Source organism: Pagrus major, chromosome 24 (genome assembly GCF_040436345.1).
Source record: "Pagrus major chromosome 24, Pma_NU_1.0".
Classification (NCBI taxonomy): Eukaryota; Metazoa; Chordata; class Actinopteri; order Spariformes; family Sparidae; genus Pagrus; species Pagrus major.
The window spans coordinates 3,712,721-3,732,479 of NC_133238.1; the positions used below are offsets into that span (position 1 = coordinate 3,712,721).

The 19,759-nt window shown below is 38.6% G+C and overlaps 1 protein-coding gene across 4 annotated transcripts in view; it reads right to left on the reverse strand.

The window, feature by feature from the left end:
• The window catches only part of LOC140992056 (voltage-dependent L-type calcium channel subunit beta-4-like), a 72,720-nt gene extending 54,087 nt beyond the window's left edge, over positions 1 to 18,633 (reverse strand). For all 4 annotated transcript variants that reach the window (XM_073462286.1, XM_073462284.1, XM_073462285.1 and 1 more), the window contains exons 1-2: positions 18,571 to 18,633; positions 12,302 to 12,385 (exon numbers count right to left, since the gene is read on the reverse strand). In XM_073462286.1, the coding sequence (XP_073318387.1) occupies positions 12,302 to 12,385; positions 18,571 to 18,633 (147 nt within the window). The remainder of the gene's footprint in view (positions 1 to 12,301; positions 12,386 to 18,570) is intronic.
• Between the last annotated feature and the right edge of the window lie 1,126 nt (positions 18,634 to 19,759).

The following is a 19,759-nucleotide window of genomic DNA, read 5'->3' on the forward strand; positions in this document are numbered from 1 at the left end:
GGACAGCCTTCGCACTGCGTTGTGTAATTGACGTAATTGGCCTTCAAATGCGCCCTTCGAAGGATGCAGCCCCTGAATTTGTACACAGCTAGTATATTTCCACTGTGTATTTCTACTGTGTATTTCTTCTGTGTGCTGTGTATTTCTATTGTAAATTTCTACTGTGTGCTGTATATTCCCACTGTGTATTTCTACTGTGTGCTGTGTATTTCTACTGTATATTTCTACTGTGTATTTCTACTGTATGTTTCTACTGTGTATTTCTACTTTATATTTCTACTGTATATTTCCACTGTGTATTTCTACTGTGTGCTGTGTGTTTCTACTGTACATTTCTACTGTATATTTCCACTGTGTATTTCTACTGTGTGCTGTGTGTTTCTACTGTACATTTCTACTGTGTATGTCTACTGTGTATTTCTACTGTGTATTTCTACTGTCTGCTGTGTATTTCTACTGTATATTTCTACTGTATATTTCCACTGTATATTCCCACTGTATATTTCTGCTGTGTATTACAACTGTATATTTCTACTGTATATTTCTACTGTGTATTACAACTGTATATTTCTACTGTGTATTTCTACTGTGTGCTGTGTATTTCTATTGTATATTTCTACTGTGTGCTGTGTATTTCTACTCTATATTTCTACTGTGTGCTGTGTATTTCTACTCTATATTTCTACTGTGTATTTCTCCTCTGTGCCATGTATTTCTACTGTGTATTTCTACTGTGTGCTGTGTATTTCTACTGTGTATTTCTACTGTGTGCTGTGTATTTCTACTGTATGTTTCTACTGTGTATTTCTACCATGTATGTCTACTGTATATTTCTACTGTCTATTTCTACTGTGTGCTGTGTATTTCTACTGTATATTTCTATTGTGTACTTCTACTGTGTATTTCTACTGTATATTTCTACTGTGTATTTCTACTGTGTGCTGTGTATTTCTACTGTATATTTCTACCGTGTATTTCTACTGTATATTTCTACTGTGTATTTCTACTGTGTGCTGTGTATTTCTACTGTATATTTCTACTGTGTGCTGTGTATTTCCACTGTGTATTTGTACTGTGTGCTGTGTATTTCTACTGTATATTTCTACTGTGTATTTCTACTGTATGTTTCTACTGTGTATTTCTACTTTATATTTCTACTGTATATTTCCACTGTGTATTTCTACTGTGTGCTGTGTGTTTCTACTGTACATTTCTACTGTATATTTCCACTGTGTATTTCTACTGTGTGCTGTGTGTTTCTACTGTACATTTCTACTGTGTATGTCTACTGTGTATTTCTACTGTGTGCTGTGTATTTCTACTGTGTATTTCTACTGTCTGCTGTGTATTTCTACTGTATATTTCTACTGTATATTTCCACTGTATATTTCTGCTGTGTATTACAACTGTATATTTCTACTGTATATTTCTACTGTGTATTACAACTGTATATTTCTACTGTGTATTTCTACTGTGTGCTGTGTATTTCTATTGTATATTTCTACTGTGTGCTGTGTATTTCTACTCTATATTTCTACTGTGTGCTGTGTATTTCTACTCTATATTTCTACTGTGTATTTCTCCTCTGTGCCATGTATTTCTACTGTGTATTTCTACTGTGTGCTGTGTATTTCTACTGTGTATTTCTACTGTGTGCTGTATATTTCTACTGTGTGCTGTGTATTTCCACTGTGTATTTGTACTGTGTGCTGTGTATTTCTACTGTATATTTCTACTGTGTATTTCTACTGTATGTTTCTACTGTGTATTTCTACTTTATATTTCTACTGTATATTTCCACTGTGTATTTCTACTGTGTGCTGTGTGTTTCTACTGTACATTTCTACTGTATATTTCCACTGTGTATTTCTACTGTGTGCTGTGTGTTTCTACTGTACATTTCTACTGTGTATGTCTACTGTGTATTTCTACTGTGTGCTGTGTATTTCTACTGTGTATTTCTACTGTCTGCTGTGTATTTCTACTGTATATTTCTACTGTATATTTCCACTGTATATTTCTGCTGTGTATTACAACTGTATATTTCTACTGTATATTTCTACTGTGTATTACAACTGTATATTTCTACTGTGTATTTCTACTGTGTGCTGTGTATTTCTATTGTATATTTCTACTGTGTGCTGTGTATTTCTACTCTATATTTCTACTGTGTGCTGTGTATTTCTACTCTATATTTCTACTGTGTATTTCTCCTCTGTGCCATGTATTTCTACTGTGTATTTCTACTGTGTGCTGTGTATTTCTACTGTGTATTTCTACTGTGTGCTGTGTATTTCTACTGTATGTTTCTACTGTGTATTTCTACCATGTATGTCTACTGTATATTTCTACTGTCTATTTCTACTGTGTGCTGTGTATTTCTACTGTATATTTCTATTGTGTACTTCTACTGTGTATTTCTACTGTATATTTCTACTGTGTATTTCTACTGTGTGCTGTGTATTTCTACTGTATATTTCTACCGTGTATTTCTACTGTATATTTCTACTGTGTATTTCTACTGTGTGCTGTGTATTTCTACTGTATATTTCTACTGTGTGCTGTGTATTTCCACTGTGTATTTGTACTGTGTGCTGTGTATGTCTACTGTGTATTTCTACTGTGTGCTCTGTATTTCTACTGTATATTTCTATTGTGTATTTCTGTTGTGTTTTTCTATTTTGGGTTGTGTATTTCTACTGTGTATTTCTACTGTGTGCTGTGTATTTCTACTGTATATTTCTACTGTGTGTATTTCTACTGTGTATTTCTACTGTGTGCTGTGTATGTCTACTGTATATTTATACTGTGTGCTGTGTATTTCTACTGTCTATTTCTATTGTGTATTTCTATTTTGTGTTGTGTATTTCTACTGTCTGCTGTGTATTTCTACTGTATATTTCTACTGTATATTTCCACTGTGTATTTCTACTGTGTATTTCTACTGTGTACTTCTACTGTATATTTCTACTGTGTGCTTTGTGTTTCTACTGTCTATTTCTACTGTTTGCTGTCTATTTCTACTGTGTGTTGTGTGTTTCTACTGTCTATTTCTACTGCGTGATGTGTATTTCTACCGTCTATTTATAAGTGTAATGTGTATTTCCACTGTGTGATGTGTCTACACGGAGGCACAGTTTCAACTGACAGAATGCTCTCATATATTTGTTCATTATTTGCCTCTGCATTCAGTGATATTCTGATTGTGAAATCATCATTTAATAATCCAGAATGTGATTATGGTGCCTTCTGGACACTGGAAACTATTTTTGGGCTAAATGTTTCTAAAACTGAAATGATGTAACATAAGAAACCCGAAGCCCAGGAATGATCAGCCTGATGTGTTTAAAACAGACCATGAAAAGAAAAACTTTTCTAATAAATGAAGAAAGTTGTTTGTGGTCCTTTTGTTCTCCAACAGTCAGGCTGACACATTTTAACTCAGTGGTGAAACAGAAAACAAACAATATAAAACGATCTGCTGCTATTAATAACTAAGGGGGGGTGTTGGCTGGTAAAAGACTTCCGTGAAGGCAGCTCCGGTGTGTCCTCGCTCATCGATCCTCACTCCTCCATAGTGCACAAATAAGAGAATTTGGATGGCCTGCAAGATGGGGGAGGGGCCGAGGGAGAGTGGCGGTAGCATGACCGGGCTGTGAATAGACAGGCCATTGCTACGTTGTGAGATCAAGACAAAAAGTACAAAGTAATCATCAAACTGATGGAGGAAGGGGCTTCATTCGGTGAGTGGAACCCAGTTCAGCACTTAATAAATTGATCGGGGAAATTAAGAGTGCGAAAATTCTTCGGAATGGGTTCTTTGCAGGGACAGTGTCCAAGAAGGTAAGGCTAAATAAGATTGAAGGTAAAAGAGTGCAAGAAACACTTGTAACAAATGCAAATAAAGTCAGAGGCGTAATCTTGGGAATACCCACAAAAGTATCTGTTGGTCAAATTAAAGAGAATGTGGTAGGTGCAAAGGTGGAAGAGGCAAAATGCCTAAAAACCAGTCGTAATGGCAACAAGTGTGACAGCAGTAATGCTGGACTTTGATGAAGAGAGAATGCCATCCAAAATCTATATTGAGTATCAGGCCCTGCATCCCCTGCCATTGAGGTGCCTCAAATACCAAAAGTATGGACATGTTGCTGCAGTATGCAAAGGCAGACAGACATGTGGAAGATGTGGCGGTGAGCATGACTATGGAAAGTGTGAAAGAGGAGCTTAAGTGTTTAATTAAACTATGTGTGGGAACAGTGCTGCTTCCCAAGGTTTCCCAAGGGATTACCCTACGCAGAAGCAGCCAAGAGAGTACTGGCGCAACAAGATAAAGATGGCACTAAAGTAGTGAGTGTTGAAAACAACAAAGTGAGACTGTGTGACGGCTGCAGCAAAGTTAAGCAGGATACTCTGATCGTGGGGAGAATTTAATTGCTACTGTTCATGGTTGATGTTATAAACTGCTCTGCGCAAACAGACAAGAAAAATGAAAAAATCTAAATCATAGTTAAAGCTGCAGAAAAGTATCTCGGCGTCAAAGACCTGGGGTGGGAAACAGTTGAGGAAATGTTGAGTGGAGGGATATCCAGCTTATAGCCACAATCATGGGGTGGTGGTTCCTCATGGGATTATTTATCCTACAGTGGAATGCAAGGAGCCTTATAGCTAACAGTCAGGAAGTAAAAATATATGTATCAGAATTACAAGATAAACCTAATGTAATATGCATACAAGAGACTTGGTTGAGACCACAGTGATTCAGGGTCATACAGCAATTAGGAATGATAGGGAAACTGGAAGAGGTGGGGGTGTAGCAACATTTGTGCGGGATGGGATGAGGTTTACACTTGGGTCTGTTGAGAACATGGGTCTGTAGTTCTCAAGATCTGGACAGGGACAGGTGAGTTAAAAATAGTCAACTATTATAATCCATGCAATAGATTGAGCATTGACACATCAGAGGTTGTGGGTGGGGAAACACAGGGTAAAGAGGTGTGGTGTGGGGACTTCAATGGGCATTGCACATTATGGGGGTGTGATAGAACAGATGTGAACGGCTTAGTTATAGAAGAATTCATAGAGGATAGCGGTTTAGTATGTGTGAATGATGGAAGAGGCACCAGGTATAATAATACTCTAAACACAGAAAGTGCAATCGACTTGACTCTGGTATCAAATGGAATTGCAGGCATCACAACATGGGAGGTGTTTAATAAGTCACCATTGGGGAGTGATCATTATCCAATTAGAACTAAGGTGGGAGCGGAAGTGCAGCAAGAGGAGGAAATAAGGATACCAAGATGGAAATTAGACAAAGCTAATTGGGATACTGTTCAGATATTAAATAAGATAAGCTGTGAATGGCTGAGAAGAGAAGATATAGTAGAAGGGGATGAGTTCAATAAAGGGTTGGTTGCAGCCATAATACAATCAGCTGAAGAAACAATACCAAACGGTGTAGGATGAAGAAGGAAAAAAAGTGTACCATTGTGGGTACGGGAATTGTAGAGATGCTATTAAAAGAAGGAATAGGGCTTTTAGACAGTTAAAAAAAACATCATTCATTAATACTTTTTTGGAGACAATATTGCAATACTATATTAAGAGACACAATTGGTGGATCAGAAGGATGAGTGGAATCAAAATTGACATATCAATCTCAGTATTAGCAAGCAATAAGAAAGTAGCGATCAGCAATAAAAAAAAGGCAGAATTCCTGGCGGAAACATGGGTGAAGGTTCATAGCTCATCAAATCTGTCAGCTAACACCAGGCTCTGTAGGTACAACACTCTTTTGGAGAACCCAGGTGTGAATGTAAGGAAAGCCAGAACAACAAAATGCTTAGATCTGCCATTCAGTTTGACAGAATTAAAGAGGGCAATTTTAAATTCACGACAATCATCACCAGGGAAATATGGTATTTGTTATAGTATGTTAGCTCACATGGAAGACAGTGCACAGTATTAGCGTTATTCAATAAAAATTTGGGACGCGGAAAATTCCAGCAACTTGGAAACAATCAATCATCGTGCCTATCTTAAACCCATTAGACCCATCAGATCCTTCAAGTTATAAACTAATAGCACTTACCTCACAATTAGGAAGAACTATGGAACTACTACGATAACTGAAAGATTAACAATTTATCTTGAAAGCAAAGAACTTTTCTCTCCTTTTCAGAGCGGATTTCGAAAAGGAAGAAATAAAATGGACCCCATCTTATGCTTGAAAGCTAATGAAAAAGCATATGACATATTATGGAAGGAAGGTCTGTTGTGTCACGGTTCTACTGTGGCAGCCTGGTTGTTTTTGTTCTGCCTGCTGTGTTTTTTTCCCCCACGTCTACCTTTTCCCCCTCACCTGCTCCTTTCCCTGTGTGTGTGTCTGTGGGTGTGGCGGCAGCAGCAGCAGCAGAGCGACACACCTGCTTCTCATCTACTCATCATTCCTCCGGCTATATTACCCTGACCTCTCCACCACTTCGGTGCCAGATTATTCTGTCCTGTTTGGTGACTACACTGTGCCACAGATTTAGTTGTTTCTCGAAACTCTAAGTATTCCATGTTCCTGTGTTTTTGCTCTTCTGCTAATGCTCTTGTTTTGTTGGCCTCTTCTGCAGAAACATTAAGTGCCTCTCTGCTCTGTTTCCTGCTTACCAGCCCATCTGCGTTCTTCCACGCCAGCTCCTGAAAACCCTGCCTGCCTTCCGGTTGCTACCTGCCAGCCTGGTCATCTCACCCACATTACCTCCTGAACTCACTATTGCAAATAAACCTTTTGCTCCCTGAAGTCTGTCTCCAGTCTCTGCATTATGGTCTACTGAAAAACCCCAACTTAAAATGTTGATTAAATTTGAAGAGTTAGGAGTTGGTGGCAGGTTATATAACTGGTATTGGACTTTCTATTTGGAAGGACAATAGAGGTAAGGGTAGGGACAGAGCATTCTAAAGTTCATCAAGTACAGAATAGAACCCTACAGGGTAGTGTCTGCAGTCCAGTGTTGTTTAATATTATGATTAATGATGTGTTTGAGCATATTGATAGAGGGATAGGGAAATCGTTATTTGCAGATGACGGGGCCTTATGGATAAGCGGGCGTAATTTAAAGTATTTACAAAACAAAATGCAGTCGTTAAAGTGGAGGATTGGGCAAGTAAATGGGCTTTAAAACTATCTGAAGCAAAGTCACAAGTTATATGTTTTTCTAAACATCACAATTAAATGCATTTAAAACTATACATATATGTACGGTTTTGTATATTATGTGTAATATTCGCATGTGTTTTTTCGTTCATCTGTGGACGTACATGTTGTCTGCCGCGCTAGACACCAACCAGCTGGGTTAGCGGCGTCTGGTTGTCTTTTTTCTCTTCTTTTAAACTTTCAAACTCACGTGAGCGTCTTCGCCGGCTCCGCCATTGTTTGTTGTTCTTTCTTTGTGTTTTCTCTCTGGTCACTGTTTCTACTGCTGGATTACTTCACGTTTCATGTGAAAGATTTAATCTAACATTGCACGACTTGTTGTGCACCCTCCCCCAAGAGAATAAAAGAAAATGGCCACAAAACCTACCTCAGGTGCTCTATGCTTTTAACACCATGGGACACCAATCTACTGGTTATTTGCCATACAAGCTCATGTTTGGTCAGATGACCCAGCTGCCCATGGATTTTTTTGTTGGATGTATCTCAGGAAGAACCTATGTCCAGGTCAACACAGGATTGGGTGGATGAACACCAAAATCATCTCAGTTCAGTCTATCTTTGTGTGAAGGAGCAGCTCCAGCAGGCTGCAGAGTGGAGAAATAGACACTACCAGCCAACAGCAACTTCCCTTCTCGAAAAGTCACCCCACAGGATGTCCCAAAATTCAGGATTCCTTGGACCCAGTTGTGGTTGTGAATAACCTGGATGACGAAGGAAGAGTCTACAAAATATGCCCCAGAGATGGTGCTGGTCCAGAACAGAATCATAAAAGGTCAGAGCTCAGAGTGTTGCCAACTGTTACCAAAGCATGCCTATGACACAAAAGCAACCTTTACCTGACCCTGGCCGGACAGACGACCCACCTCGACAGTCAAATTATAACATGGGTGATGATGACAGTGACTCAGAGGGAGTTGTAATCACCATCGAGCCCGACCAGTTGAGACTTCAGGCCCCCTCCTCCACTGTCCCTGAGCCAGCTAGTCAAACCATGAGCACCGAATTAAATAGTCCTGGCACCCCACCATCGACTTTAGATCATCAACAGGAGAGCCTAACATAGTCAAAGGCGGCCCAAAAGAAGCACAGCAATGCATCACACTAATCCCTTTCACTTTCCAAAGTCAGTAAATTTAACCCTTGCTACCTCAGCTAGAAACTCACAGCTGCCCCACACTGCGAATAACCAAGTAGTTCAAACAGTGTTTAGAACGTGGCTGTAATTTGTCACCTTTTAAAATGGGGGCCACTGTAACGGGGATGCCTTTAGGACTCTTAACTCTGCAGGACACGGAAGGGCAGGCACAGTGTGAAGGGACGCCAGGCATTACTTAAAGACATTATTATACCATGTCCCTGAAGAGCACATAGTAAGCATTACTAAATAGGTAGTAGTGTAACGGTGGTGTTAATGTGCCTGATATTCCCTGTGTGTTGTGATTCTTAACGTGTTTTGCCCTATGGAGTAAAATATATTGGTAGCACCTAAATTTCCCCCAGTGTATCTTTGCTATCTATATCAAGTGACTATATCAGTGTCTAGCTAACTGCACAACTCATTGTTTTAATATTGCTATCATGTAGCTTTAGGACCCCCTTTTTACAAATGTTTTTTTTATTTTTAACCCTCTACAATTCTATGAATAAATTGTTTCTCGTGAGTCCTCAGCCTCTCGTCCTGTTCTTTCTGGACGGTACCTGTTTAAGTGTTAAATCAGATTGGGAATTAACTAATTTATTGGCTCTTTATTATAATATTATAATTTAGGAGTTGTTAGTCTTTTAATGTCCCCTTATTCTCCCTGCCAAACTTTTTCCTGCATCTAGCTTCTGTTGTTAGCTTCTGGCATCACAGGTATTCTCTAATTGACCATGTGGACACCACATGTTGTCCATTCAGTGTAGTTCACTGGCTAAACAGTGGGTGGGGCCAACATACCCTAAAACCCAATTAAACTCTGAAAAACAAGTCATTTTCAAAAAAAACAAAACAACAACAACAACAAAAAAAACAGCATTAATATCTCTGGAAAACAGCACATAAATGACAATATGATAAAATACAGCTGAACTAATATAAAGTGTCATTAAGAAGTTATAATTGTTGGCAAACACTGTACATTTTTCTGCGGCAGTTACAGTGCCTACTTGGAACTGTGAAGGCCGTTGTAGAAGAGAGAGTAGATGAGCTCTGAGCCCATAGTGCTGAACGTTGTGGCCAGAAACCTCATCATAATGGACTACCGGCGGTGTTTCCCCTTGTGGTGCCCTGTGGTGGCTGGGTGACAAGTTTTACCGGAGACTCTCTTCAGCTGTTTGGCGAGGGAAGCCTGCCAGCAGACTTTTCCAGTAGAGGCAGCTTAGTGGTGGGTCGTGTAGGTGGTAGAAGTGCAGAAAAACAAAAAACAAGGAAAAGAGAAATACCAAAACCCAACAGAAGCAAAAAGCAGTAAACGCTAAACAGCACAAAAAAAGAAAACCCCCCGTTTTCCAGTTGATTTTATCCTTGGAGGACTGTGGTTTTGGTCATTTCACTAATTTCACTCTGTCCTCTCCTTTCTTTATCTGAGGGTTAGGGATTAGACAGACGGTGAAAAGGCCAGAAACTCTCAGAAACTTTACATTTTTAAAACATGAAGTTTTATGTGCAAAAAAAATCATATATATGTCATCCATATGACCCATTAAAATATTTTACATAATCTAGATGTGAAACTGGCAGTGAAAGGGAGACGGAACAATAAATTAATCCATGATTTACTCTTTTGGGGCAATTTATCATGCAGAAACATATTATCATTATGCATCAGACTATCATTTCTGACACTACTTCTAAATAAATGGAGATTCCACAACAATTCCTTTACTAATTGATATAAATATATCTTTGTAACTAAGTCTAAATACGTATTATTACTGGAAATAATTAACCATACATGATCAGTAGATGGCAGTATTGTAACATGTTAGAAATCCAATATAAAGCTCAAATTAATAACTCAAGGGTGGAAAGTGTTAGAAAAATGGAATGTTCTACACTTGGTAACTATGTAACTTTGTAATTCATTTGCCATTATGCTCATCACATTCAGTCAAAAGTCTTGTTCAGAGGTTGCTGCAAGGATAGAAGAATTGGTTTCAAGTCACTGTTGCTACACAGGCAGATTTTTGATCCCAGTCTAATGTGCCAGGTTCCCAGAGTTGGGAAAGGGGGTTTCCAGGAGAATCACCTGTGTGTATGATGGGTCCAGTAAGAGAATGGTAATTAACACTGTAGTGTTAGGGACAAGATTTTGTTTGTAGTTCGGCAGCATACAGATACAACAATCCATGCAGACAGCAAAAAAGGTGGAACACATTCCCTGAAATGCAGTTGAAATGTTGGTGGTTGGTTGCACAGGGAAGGAGGAGGAGCTGGAATTGTTTCAACTTAGAAAATTGCAGTTTGATTTAAATGTATTTCTTTGAAAAAAATGCTTCATGTTCCACAGATTCAATGTTGGATATACCAATAATATGCCCTTTAAAATAAGAAGATGCTGTAAATGTAGTTCTTATTTGCAAAACAATTTAAAGAAGTGGTATTTCTCATTACTGATCAATGGGATAGTTATAATGAGGTCACTGGATACACAACTCTCTTTCTGTGCCTCATTTTGTGTCTGCAGAGATTCTGATGCATGAAGGAGTAGCACAGAGAGCAAAATAAATGAGAACATCTTGTCATTACAAAATCTTTAGCAGCACATTGACCCAGTAGAGACTGAATTGTGTCTCATACATACGTGAACATATTTATTGCCCTGGTGCGATCTTTCGTGAACCTCGTGCATAGCACGGGTCACTTTTTGAGCAGATGATAACAGACAGCGTAACTGCAGCAGGTAGACTGGTTGTTTATTCAAAGCTGCTGCTGTGCACTGTAACTGTTATAATGTATTTTCTACTGTGAATATTTTTGTAACTGAAAATGTAGAAGTAGTAGAAGTAGAAGCTCCTGAAATACTGTCCTCGATTATACTCCCAACTGACTCTGTGTGCAAGAGTTTTGACACGTCACACGTCACACATCACATATAAATTAATATAGATTTATAATTTGTGAGTTCTGTCCCTGTGGTGTAACTCGTAGCCTAATTTCTTGTTTTGAGTGTGTAGGTCAGGTGCAGTACAGCCCCTCGGCCCTGGCACACGAGTAAATGACAGGACTGTACGTGTGCATTTCATTACATGTGCAGTATAGTCATTATTAGCTGTGTGGTCAGGCCTCTGTTACCATAGTGTTAGAAGACGTCAGTCGAAACCAGCGTTCAGTGTTTTTTCTTTAAGCAAGTGATCATCCAAGTGCTCCTGAGCCTGCCACCAGTGTCTGCTTTTGTTGCAGTCCGATACAGCGGCCTACGAGCTGCAGCCCCGGCGTAATACACACCCACCCTTTCGACCTCTGTCCCGCTCTATTACAAATGCAATTTTCAAAAGGCCACAGCCCAAACACAGCAAGTCCTATTGCAAAACAGTAAGGTGACATCTTTTTCAAATTTAACTCAATCAGCATCAGATTTGGTATACAGCATCATGGGTCAGAGATATACATTTCTATCATAAACGAGTACGATCGGTCAAAACACATGGCTTGCTATCAGTCAAAATATTCTCACAAAGGGCAGGGCTTAGAATAAACTAGCCATAGCTCAATTACAACTGGTCCAATCATCATAAAACTATAGAAATCTTCAGGCATGACCCATAGGGAACACCGCAAATGCCACAAACACATATCTGAAAATCAGGTGGACATAATTTCACCATTTTCAGGTCAGGTGTGCACATCTAAATCTGCATATATACATATATATATGAATGACATCATTCATAAGGACTGTAGAACCTTGTTACCATCTCAGCAGGAAACCACCTGATGCATGATGCAACATACAGTATGTTATATGTAATAATCTCGAAAGAGAAGCAATGTATGGATCAAATCCTTAAATCGAATAAAAAGTCAGAAAAGTTGGTGACAATCCATACTAATACAGCCAGTAACATTCACTGATTTCTCTTCTACATACTATGCCTCTGTTTGCATTCCAGTACCTGTCTGAGGATAAAGCTGGTGGAGGTGGTGCTGCCATCAGACCTCTTGAGACGGCTCCTCCTGGAATAAGTCCCTCGATTCACCTGTATGGGAAAGACAAGATCTTAACCAGCAGAAATACTTTTATCTATATGTCTTCAAGTTTTCATCATGACCATCTGTTACATCCGTATGTTTTATGATTTTATTATGCGAGTAAAACATTCAGTAAAGCCACGACTAATACTCAGTACAAGGCAACATTTATGCACATCCACTTTAGACATCTGACTGACGTTCTTTTCCACATGGACTTAAATGGTTCTGATGTCAACAGTACAATAAAGTCAACTTTATAATAATAATAACAATAATAATAATAATAATAATAAACTTTATTTATGTAGCACTTTTTAAAAACAGAGTTTTACAAAGTGCTTTGACAAAGACAAAGCAAAATTGTAGAGGACAAACAGATTCGAGAGAAGTAATTGAAGAACAAAAGTAAAGAATAAGAAAAAGAATAAGGGGGGGGGGGGGGGGGGGAGATATGGGTTACCTAAACAAAACAATTAGATCAATATAGTCAACTCAAACGGTAGGAGCAAATGTAAAAGGACGACATCACATAAAAGCAAGTCTATAAAAATGGGTTTTAAGAAGTGATTTAAAAGAAGTTACCAATCCTGCGAGCCTTATCTCCTCAGGCAGGGCGTTCTAAAGCCGAGGGGCCCTGATGGCGAAGGCCCGATCACCTTTGGTTTTTAACCTCGACTTCGGAACGGTTAGAAGGGCCCCGCCCGAGGCTCTAAGGCTGTGCGCTGGCTCATAAGGAATTAAAATGTCTTATGTAGCTCGGGGCCAGCCCCAAAAGTGCTTTAAAAGTGATCAGTAAAATCTTAAAATCAATTCTAAAACGGACGGGGAGCCAATGAAGGGAAGCTAGGACTGGGGAAATGTGATGTCGTCTGTTAAAACCGGTTAGAAGCCTAGCTGCTGAATTTTGTACTAGTTGGAGGCGAGAGAGTGATTTTTGGTTGATACCGGAGAGAAGGGAGTTACAGTAGTCTAACCTGGAAAAGATGAAGGCATGAATGATTTTTTCCAGGTTGGGGCATGAGAGCATATGTTTGATTTTAGAAATGGATCTTAATTGGTAAAAACAGGCCTGGACCAGTTTGCGGACGTGCGGGATGAAAGTGAGCTCTGAATCAAATTGGACACCAAGATTTTGTGCAGTGGGTTTTATGTTGGCGGACAGGGGACCAAGGGCTTGCTGAAGAAGGCTGGTATGGTTTGGGGGGCTGAACAGTATGATTTCAGTTTTCGAGCTATTGAGTTGTAAGAAATTTAAAGCCATCCAATGTTTGATATCTGTAAGACAGTCTAAGACAGCAGCTAGGCTTCCTGGGTCACCGGGCCTCAGCGGTAGGTATATTTGTGTTGTCTGCATAGCAGTGGAAGGAAACATTATGTTGTCTGATAATCTGGCTGAGTGGGAGCATATAAATAGAAAATAAAATCGGACCTAAAATCGGACCTAAAATAGAACCCACAGGTGATGGGCGTTGTGGTTGAAGAGTAATTACCTGTGGTGACCAACAAGGTTCTATCTAAAAGGTAAGCAGTACCCTTGATGCCAACCCAGGTTTTCAGGCGGTCTAGTAAAATGGCATGATCGACAGTGTCAAAAGCTGCACTTAGATCTAAAAGGATTAAAATTGCGCTCTCTCCCCTGTCGGCTGCTAAAAGAAGGTCATTTGTGACCTTGAGGAGGGCAGTTTCTGTGCTGTGTAGAGCTCTAAAACCAGACTGGAACTTCTCAAAGATATTATTGTGGGACATAAAAGTTAAAAGTTGAGTAGAAACTACTTTCTCTAAAACCTTGGATAAAAATGGCAGCTTAGAGATTGGCCAAAAATTGTTAAGAACCGAAGGGTCAAGGTTTGGTTTCTTTAAAAGAGGTTGGACCACAGCATGTTTAAAGGAGGGTGGAAAACTTTTTAGGGAGCTGTTAATAATTAATAAAATACTGGGTCCAACAGTGTCAATAACCTCTTTAAGAAACTTGGTGAGGATAAAATCAAGGCTGCAAGTAGTTGGTTTCATGTGTGATATGAGTTTAGTTAAAAAGGGCAATAAAACTCGTTCAAAACAGCTAAAATGACTATGGATGTCCCTACTGGTCTGTAAAATTTGGTCCAGGGGGGTAATGTTTTGCCTGATATTGTTGACTCTGTTTTTGAAATAGTTTAAAAAGTCCTCACACCTTTCTTGAGAGTCATCAATAAAAGGAGGGGGGGTGATTACTGACTCTATGACTTTAAATACAATTCTGGGGTTGGAGTGATTTGCTCAAATTAAGTTGGAGAAGAAGGTTGTTCTTGCTTCCTTAACTGCGTTTTGGTAGCTTAGCATGGCATCTTTCCAAGTCTCATAAAACACGTGTAAGCCTGTCTTTTTCCATCTCCTTTTATTTCTCCTGCAGTCTCTTTTCAGCGGTTATTTAGCAGCCAACCATGAATTCCACAGCACCCAGAAGACTCATGTGACACAACCAAATGTATCTTATACTGTATGTATCTGCATGACATTTGATCACATTTGCCTTATACTACCTATACTAATCTACTTTTTTCTGCTCCTCCTGACTTTCTTTCTTTCTTTTCTTCTTCCAAAAGGTCCAAATATACCAGCAGAGTCGATCTCCAGGGATCTAAATTAATTATCTGCCAGTTATTTGCCCCATTTCTGCTCAAGTCTCCAGAGTTAATGACAATGTCACCGTTAAAAAGTCAGAACCTACTTCCTTGAATTCATAAAACAGGGCCATTAATCTGGGTCACCATCGCTCTTCTGTCTCTCAATTCAAGCCAACAGCCAAAAGCAACAAATAGACAAGAAAGGATAATAGTTAGCTAGGTCAATAAATATCCTGCTATTAATATCAGCCTGTAGCCTCCAATGATCAATTAAGCTGAAGAAAAATGAGTTATCAGGTATCTAACTGGGGCTGATACATTTCCTTCTCTTTATAGAACCTGTGACAAAATATGATAATTAAATGAGGTGTTGACACATGAAACAACATTAACTCCTTGAAATAAAAAATGTTATTATCTGTTATATTTAGTATAAACTGTGAACCACCAAGCAGCATTTTATTTCAATAAAATGGGGTGACTGTGGTTCAGGAGCTAGAGAGTGTGGCACACTAATCAGAAGGTCAGTGGTTCAATCCTCTGATCCTCCGGCTGCATGTCAAAGTACCCTCAAACGTGATATTGAACCCGAAAAGCCCCCATTGGTATTTTGCCAAAAATCCTGGTTGGTACATTGCATGGCAGTCTCTGCTGTCAGTGTATGAATGTGTGTGTGAATGGGTGAAAGTGCTTTGAGTGGTCAGTAGGCTGCAAAAAAAACAAGCCCATTTAGGATTTTAAATGTTACATTTTTACAGCTGATTATTGTCACTGAAGCCCACCATGGGGCTGCTTCTGAGGAAGGAGACTGTCACTATTGAACCAACTGTAACAATAATAATAAAAATAATAATAATAATAACCTATTTAAATAATATACATGGACGGGGAGACCAGGGCTGGTTTACAGGATTTTAAGAGCCTGATGTATACACAGGTACCAGGAGAGTACTGTATTTCAGTTCAAATGAAATGTGAGATTATAAATGAAAACATCTTACAAAGAGTAATGGGTGTTTTTTTATGTATAGTATTAGGGCTGTTTACGATTAGCAATATAACCAAGTGTAATTTTTAGGTAAAGGTAAAATCTGTGACAAACAGCATTATAATGAAGGATTGTAGTGCTGCAGAGATGCCCTGGCCAACAAACTTTGTTCACCAGATGTGTGAAAGCCCAGTAAATGTCAGATCATCCTGGTGTCATGAAAAAATTAGCAGATAGGATGACATATTCATGCTTGACATTGAATTTGTCCAAAACAGTTAGGATGTATTAGGAAGCAATTCCCCTCCTCCTGAAATCATTGTGAAAGGACAGAGGGTACAGATTGTTCAGCACGTTAAATATCTAGGTGTGATTATGGACAGCAATCTAACCTTAAAAAAAAAAAAAATTCAAAAACCATAAAACATAACCTTTCTCATTTTAGATTCATAAGAAATCAAATGAGTACAGATGCAGCAAAGATGTACATGCATGCCAAGATATTTTCACATTTCTCACTATACAGTCTGGTCGTTAGTAGTAGTACAAGTACTACATTATTACAGCCTCTTCTTAGTCTATATAAGCAAATGTTAAAAATCATGAATAAAAAAACAACTCTCATCATTATTGCAATATAGTCAGAAATTTGAATCTCGTTTATTGCAAATGTTGGTTTATAAGATCACCCACAATTTAGCACCACAACTGCTTAAACAGTTTGTAACAAGGCAGGCTCAAGAACAAGCCTAGAGGGGACTGTCATGTTGCTTTCAGAAAAACAACATTTGGTCAAAGCTGCTTCTCAGTAAATGCAGGTGGGATGTGGAACTCTTTACCACTGAGCATCAGAGTAAAGAGTGCAGTACTTTTAAACATTTAAAAGTATGTCTGAAAACATGGCTAAAGGACAACCAGGTCTGTAGACATTAACTTAAAAGACAGCGAATAGAGCTAGTACTAGCACTGAATGTGTTCTGTCTGGTTCTTTTGGTTTTGTCTTATTCGCTTGTTTTTACCGATTGTATTAACTGTAAGGTTTTTGGTTTACTATAATTGAACCCTATTATCTGTAACCTGTACAGCAGTGGCAGTCTCCACCCAGGGACCACAGATAGAAAATAGCTTTTAGCTACATCTGATACAATATACGTATTGTGCATTGTCCCTGTGTTTTTTCTGTGAAAATGACAATCGCGATGAACAAATGCTTATTCCCACTAATTGTGAATCATATCACAATAACTTTAAAAATAATCACAATGGATTTTGGATCTTATCATGCAGCCCTATGCATGATAACCTATTAAGTTTATATGGTTCAGTGTTGCATATGCCAGAGATTTCTTTTTAATAATGAGGTGAAGTAGTATGTATATATGTATGTAAGTATCATGTCACTGATTGAATAAATGACTCAGAAGACTGAGACAGTCTTGTTTTTTAGGTTGAAAATGCACACATGTTTACTTTACTTTACATGTCTACACATTCCTTCGGTTATGAAATTGCACAACATAAATCCATAAAATATTTACAATCAACCAAATCACCAGAATAATTGTTGTACATTTACCAGTACATTTCACAGATAAGTAAAGCCTTTAGATTTCTTTATGTTACAGCTTTAGGTTTCTTTGGGTCCAATTTTCAATTTTTCTCACAATGCTGTGCTTATGCGCTGGTGAGGTTAAGGCAAAAAACATCATGTTTTGGCTCAAACTATCCATTTTGATTGCCACAAACACGGCAATGTGGAAACAGGAAGTGTCCTGAGGCCTCATTAAAAATATCCATTGACGTCATGATTACACATGTTGGAACACCATGCCCTTCATCAGATATATCTAGTGGTTTCACACTTACAAATGTTGTAATGCAGACTTGAACTATGATCACAAGCGTAATAACCTTCTCGCCTGTAACTCCACCACCACCAGTCCATCTCCTGAAATGAATTTCAGGTAATAAACGTGTAATGTGAACCTGATATGACACATTTTATGGAAATGTAAATACGGTAGCTCACCAGAAATGTTTGCAGAAACGTTTACTGCTCACATTTTATCCTGGTGACCAGGGCAGTCACAATAAAATAATTTCTTGAATTACAGCATGTGAGTCCAGCTGCTGTTTTACACGTCAAACTGTAATTTTACATATTTATCAATGAGGCGAATGAAGAATTACAACAGAATTGAGGAGTAGTCTTCACATCACGGGATGAACTTCCTCAACCTTACATTTTAGTAGTAGCCTATTTTTATTCAAATGAAAGCTGTTGATTAAGCTAATTAATTTTATTATTTTAATAGCCTACTTAGGCTTACAAAGTTAGGAAAAGTGTTTCTCTGCTTGACAATGCAAATTTTACACCCATTATAAAGTGTCAAAGTGTCCCTCCCTGCTCCTCTGTAGGCAAATTGTGTCCATGATCAAAAGTAGATATTTGCAACAGAAGTTATGAGAGTTTGTGATTGAAACAATGAATGAAACAACTCCAACCCCTGCTAAGAATCCTTGCACGTTGTTACAGTGTTTTTATTTATTTGTTATTTTTTTAGTTTCATTTTTTAAGGAGGTAAAATAAATGACATACCTGAAATATGGGCGCTTGGATGCCCTCGCCAATCTTGTTCCGTATATAAATGTGTCGGGACATTTCGGCCAGGACATCGGTCCAGAGGGCTGGCTGCTCCGGTCCAGCCCAGCGGAGGGGTGGCGGGTTCCGGGCTGCGTGCTCCAGCTTCACGCCACACAGCAGAACATGAGCGCTGGCTGCTCTGTAGACTGTCCGCCTCGAGACTGGTTGTCAGTCTGGTCCCGCTGCGCGCACTGGGAGACTGAGCATGCACACTGCTGATGCTCGCGCCACTCAGATGTCTCTCACTGATGGAAGGAACTATTTTAGACCGGGGGGCTAAATTTAGTCTGAAGAGTAGGCTAACTGTCTGAAAGATGCACACATACGTTTAAACGCGTAATAGCTACACTGGATATATATTGCAGATATCCGTAATTTAATTCTTCCTGTCAAAAAGAACATTTAGATATCCAGTGACATTTTTCCTATCCACAATTTTCATTTCAGATATCCACAAGTTCAGTCTTCCTAAGACTAATGACATTCATAGTTTATAGTTTATCATTACATATGTGTAGTACAATACGAATGAGGAGTCATAATTTTACTTTCAGATATCCCTTATTGATTTCTGCTTATCAGTTATTCCTGTTCTAGATATCTTTAGTTCCCTTGAATTTAAGATATCTTCAGACCTTTTTAGATATCTTAAATTAAGTTTTGACTATTCAGAATGACTTAATCTTGACCTGAAATTATTACCAGTCAAAAAATTGTACATATCTCAGACGAGAAATAATAGTTAATATTTGATTGTAGATATCTGTTATCAAGTTATACATACAGTATCTTGAAATTGATTTTGATTGGAGACAGCCTCTCTCAAGTTGGAGATATCTTGAACTTTGATTCTGTCTAGTCAATGGAATAATAGATGACCTGAATTAGAATTTTGACGAAGTGAAATAATGTTGCATATTTCTGTAATGATAACAGAAACTGCTGCGAAATAAGCTTTTTCAAGCATGTTTCCTACTAAGAAACTTTCATAGTGTTTCGCTGCAAAATAAGCATTTTTTGCCCTGTATAGAAGATTAAGCTGCATTTCAGTGGAAAAAAAAGTTTTCCAAGGAAGATATTAAGGCACACATGGTTTCAATTGAGTTCCACTTCATTTTGTGTCAAAAGTCCTTTATTCCCATTT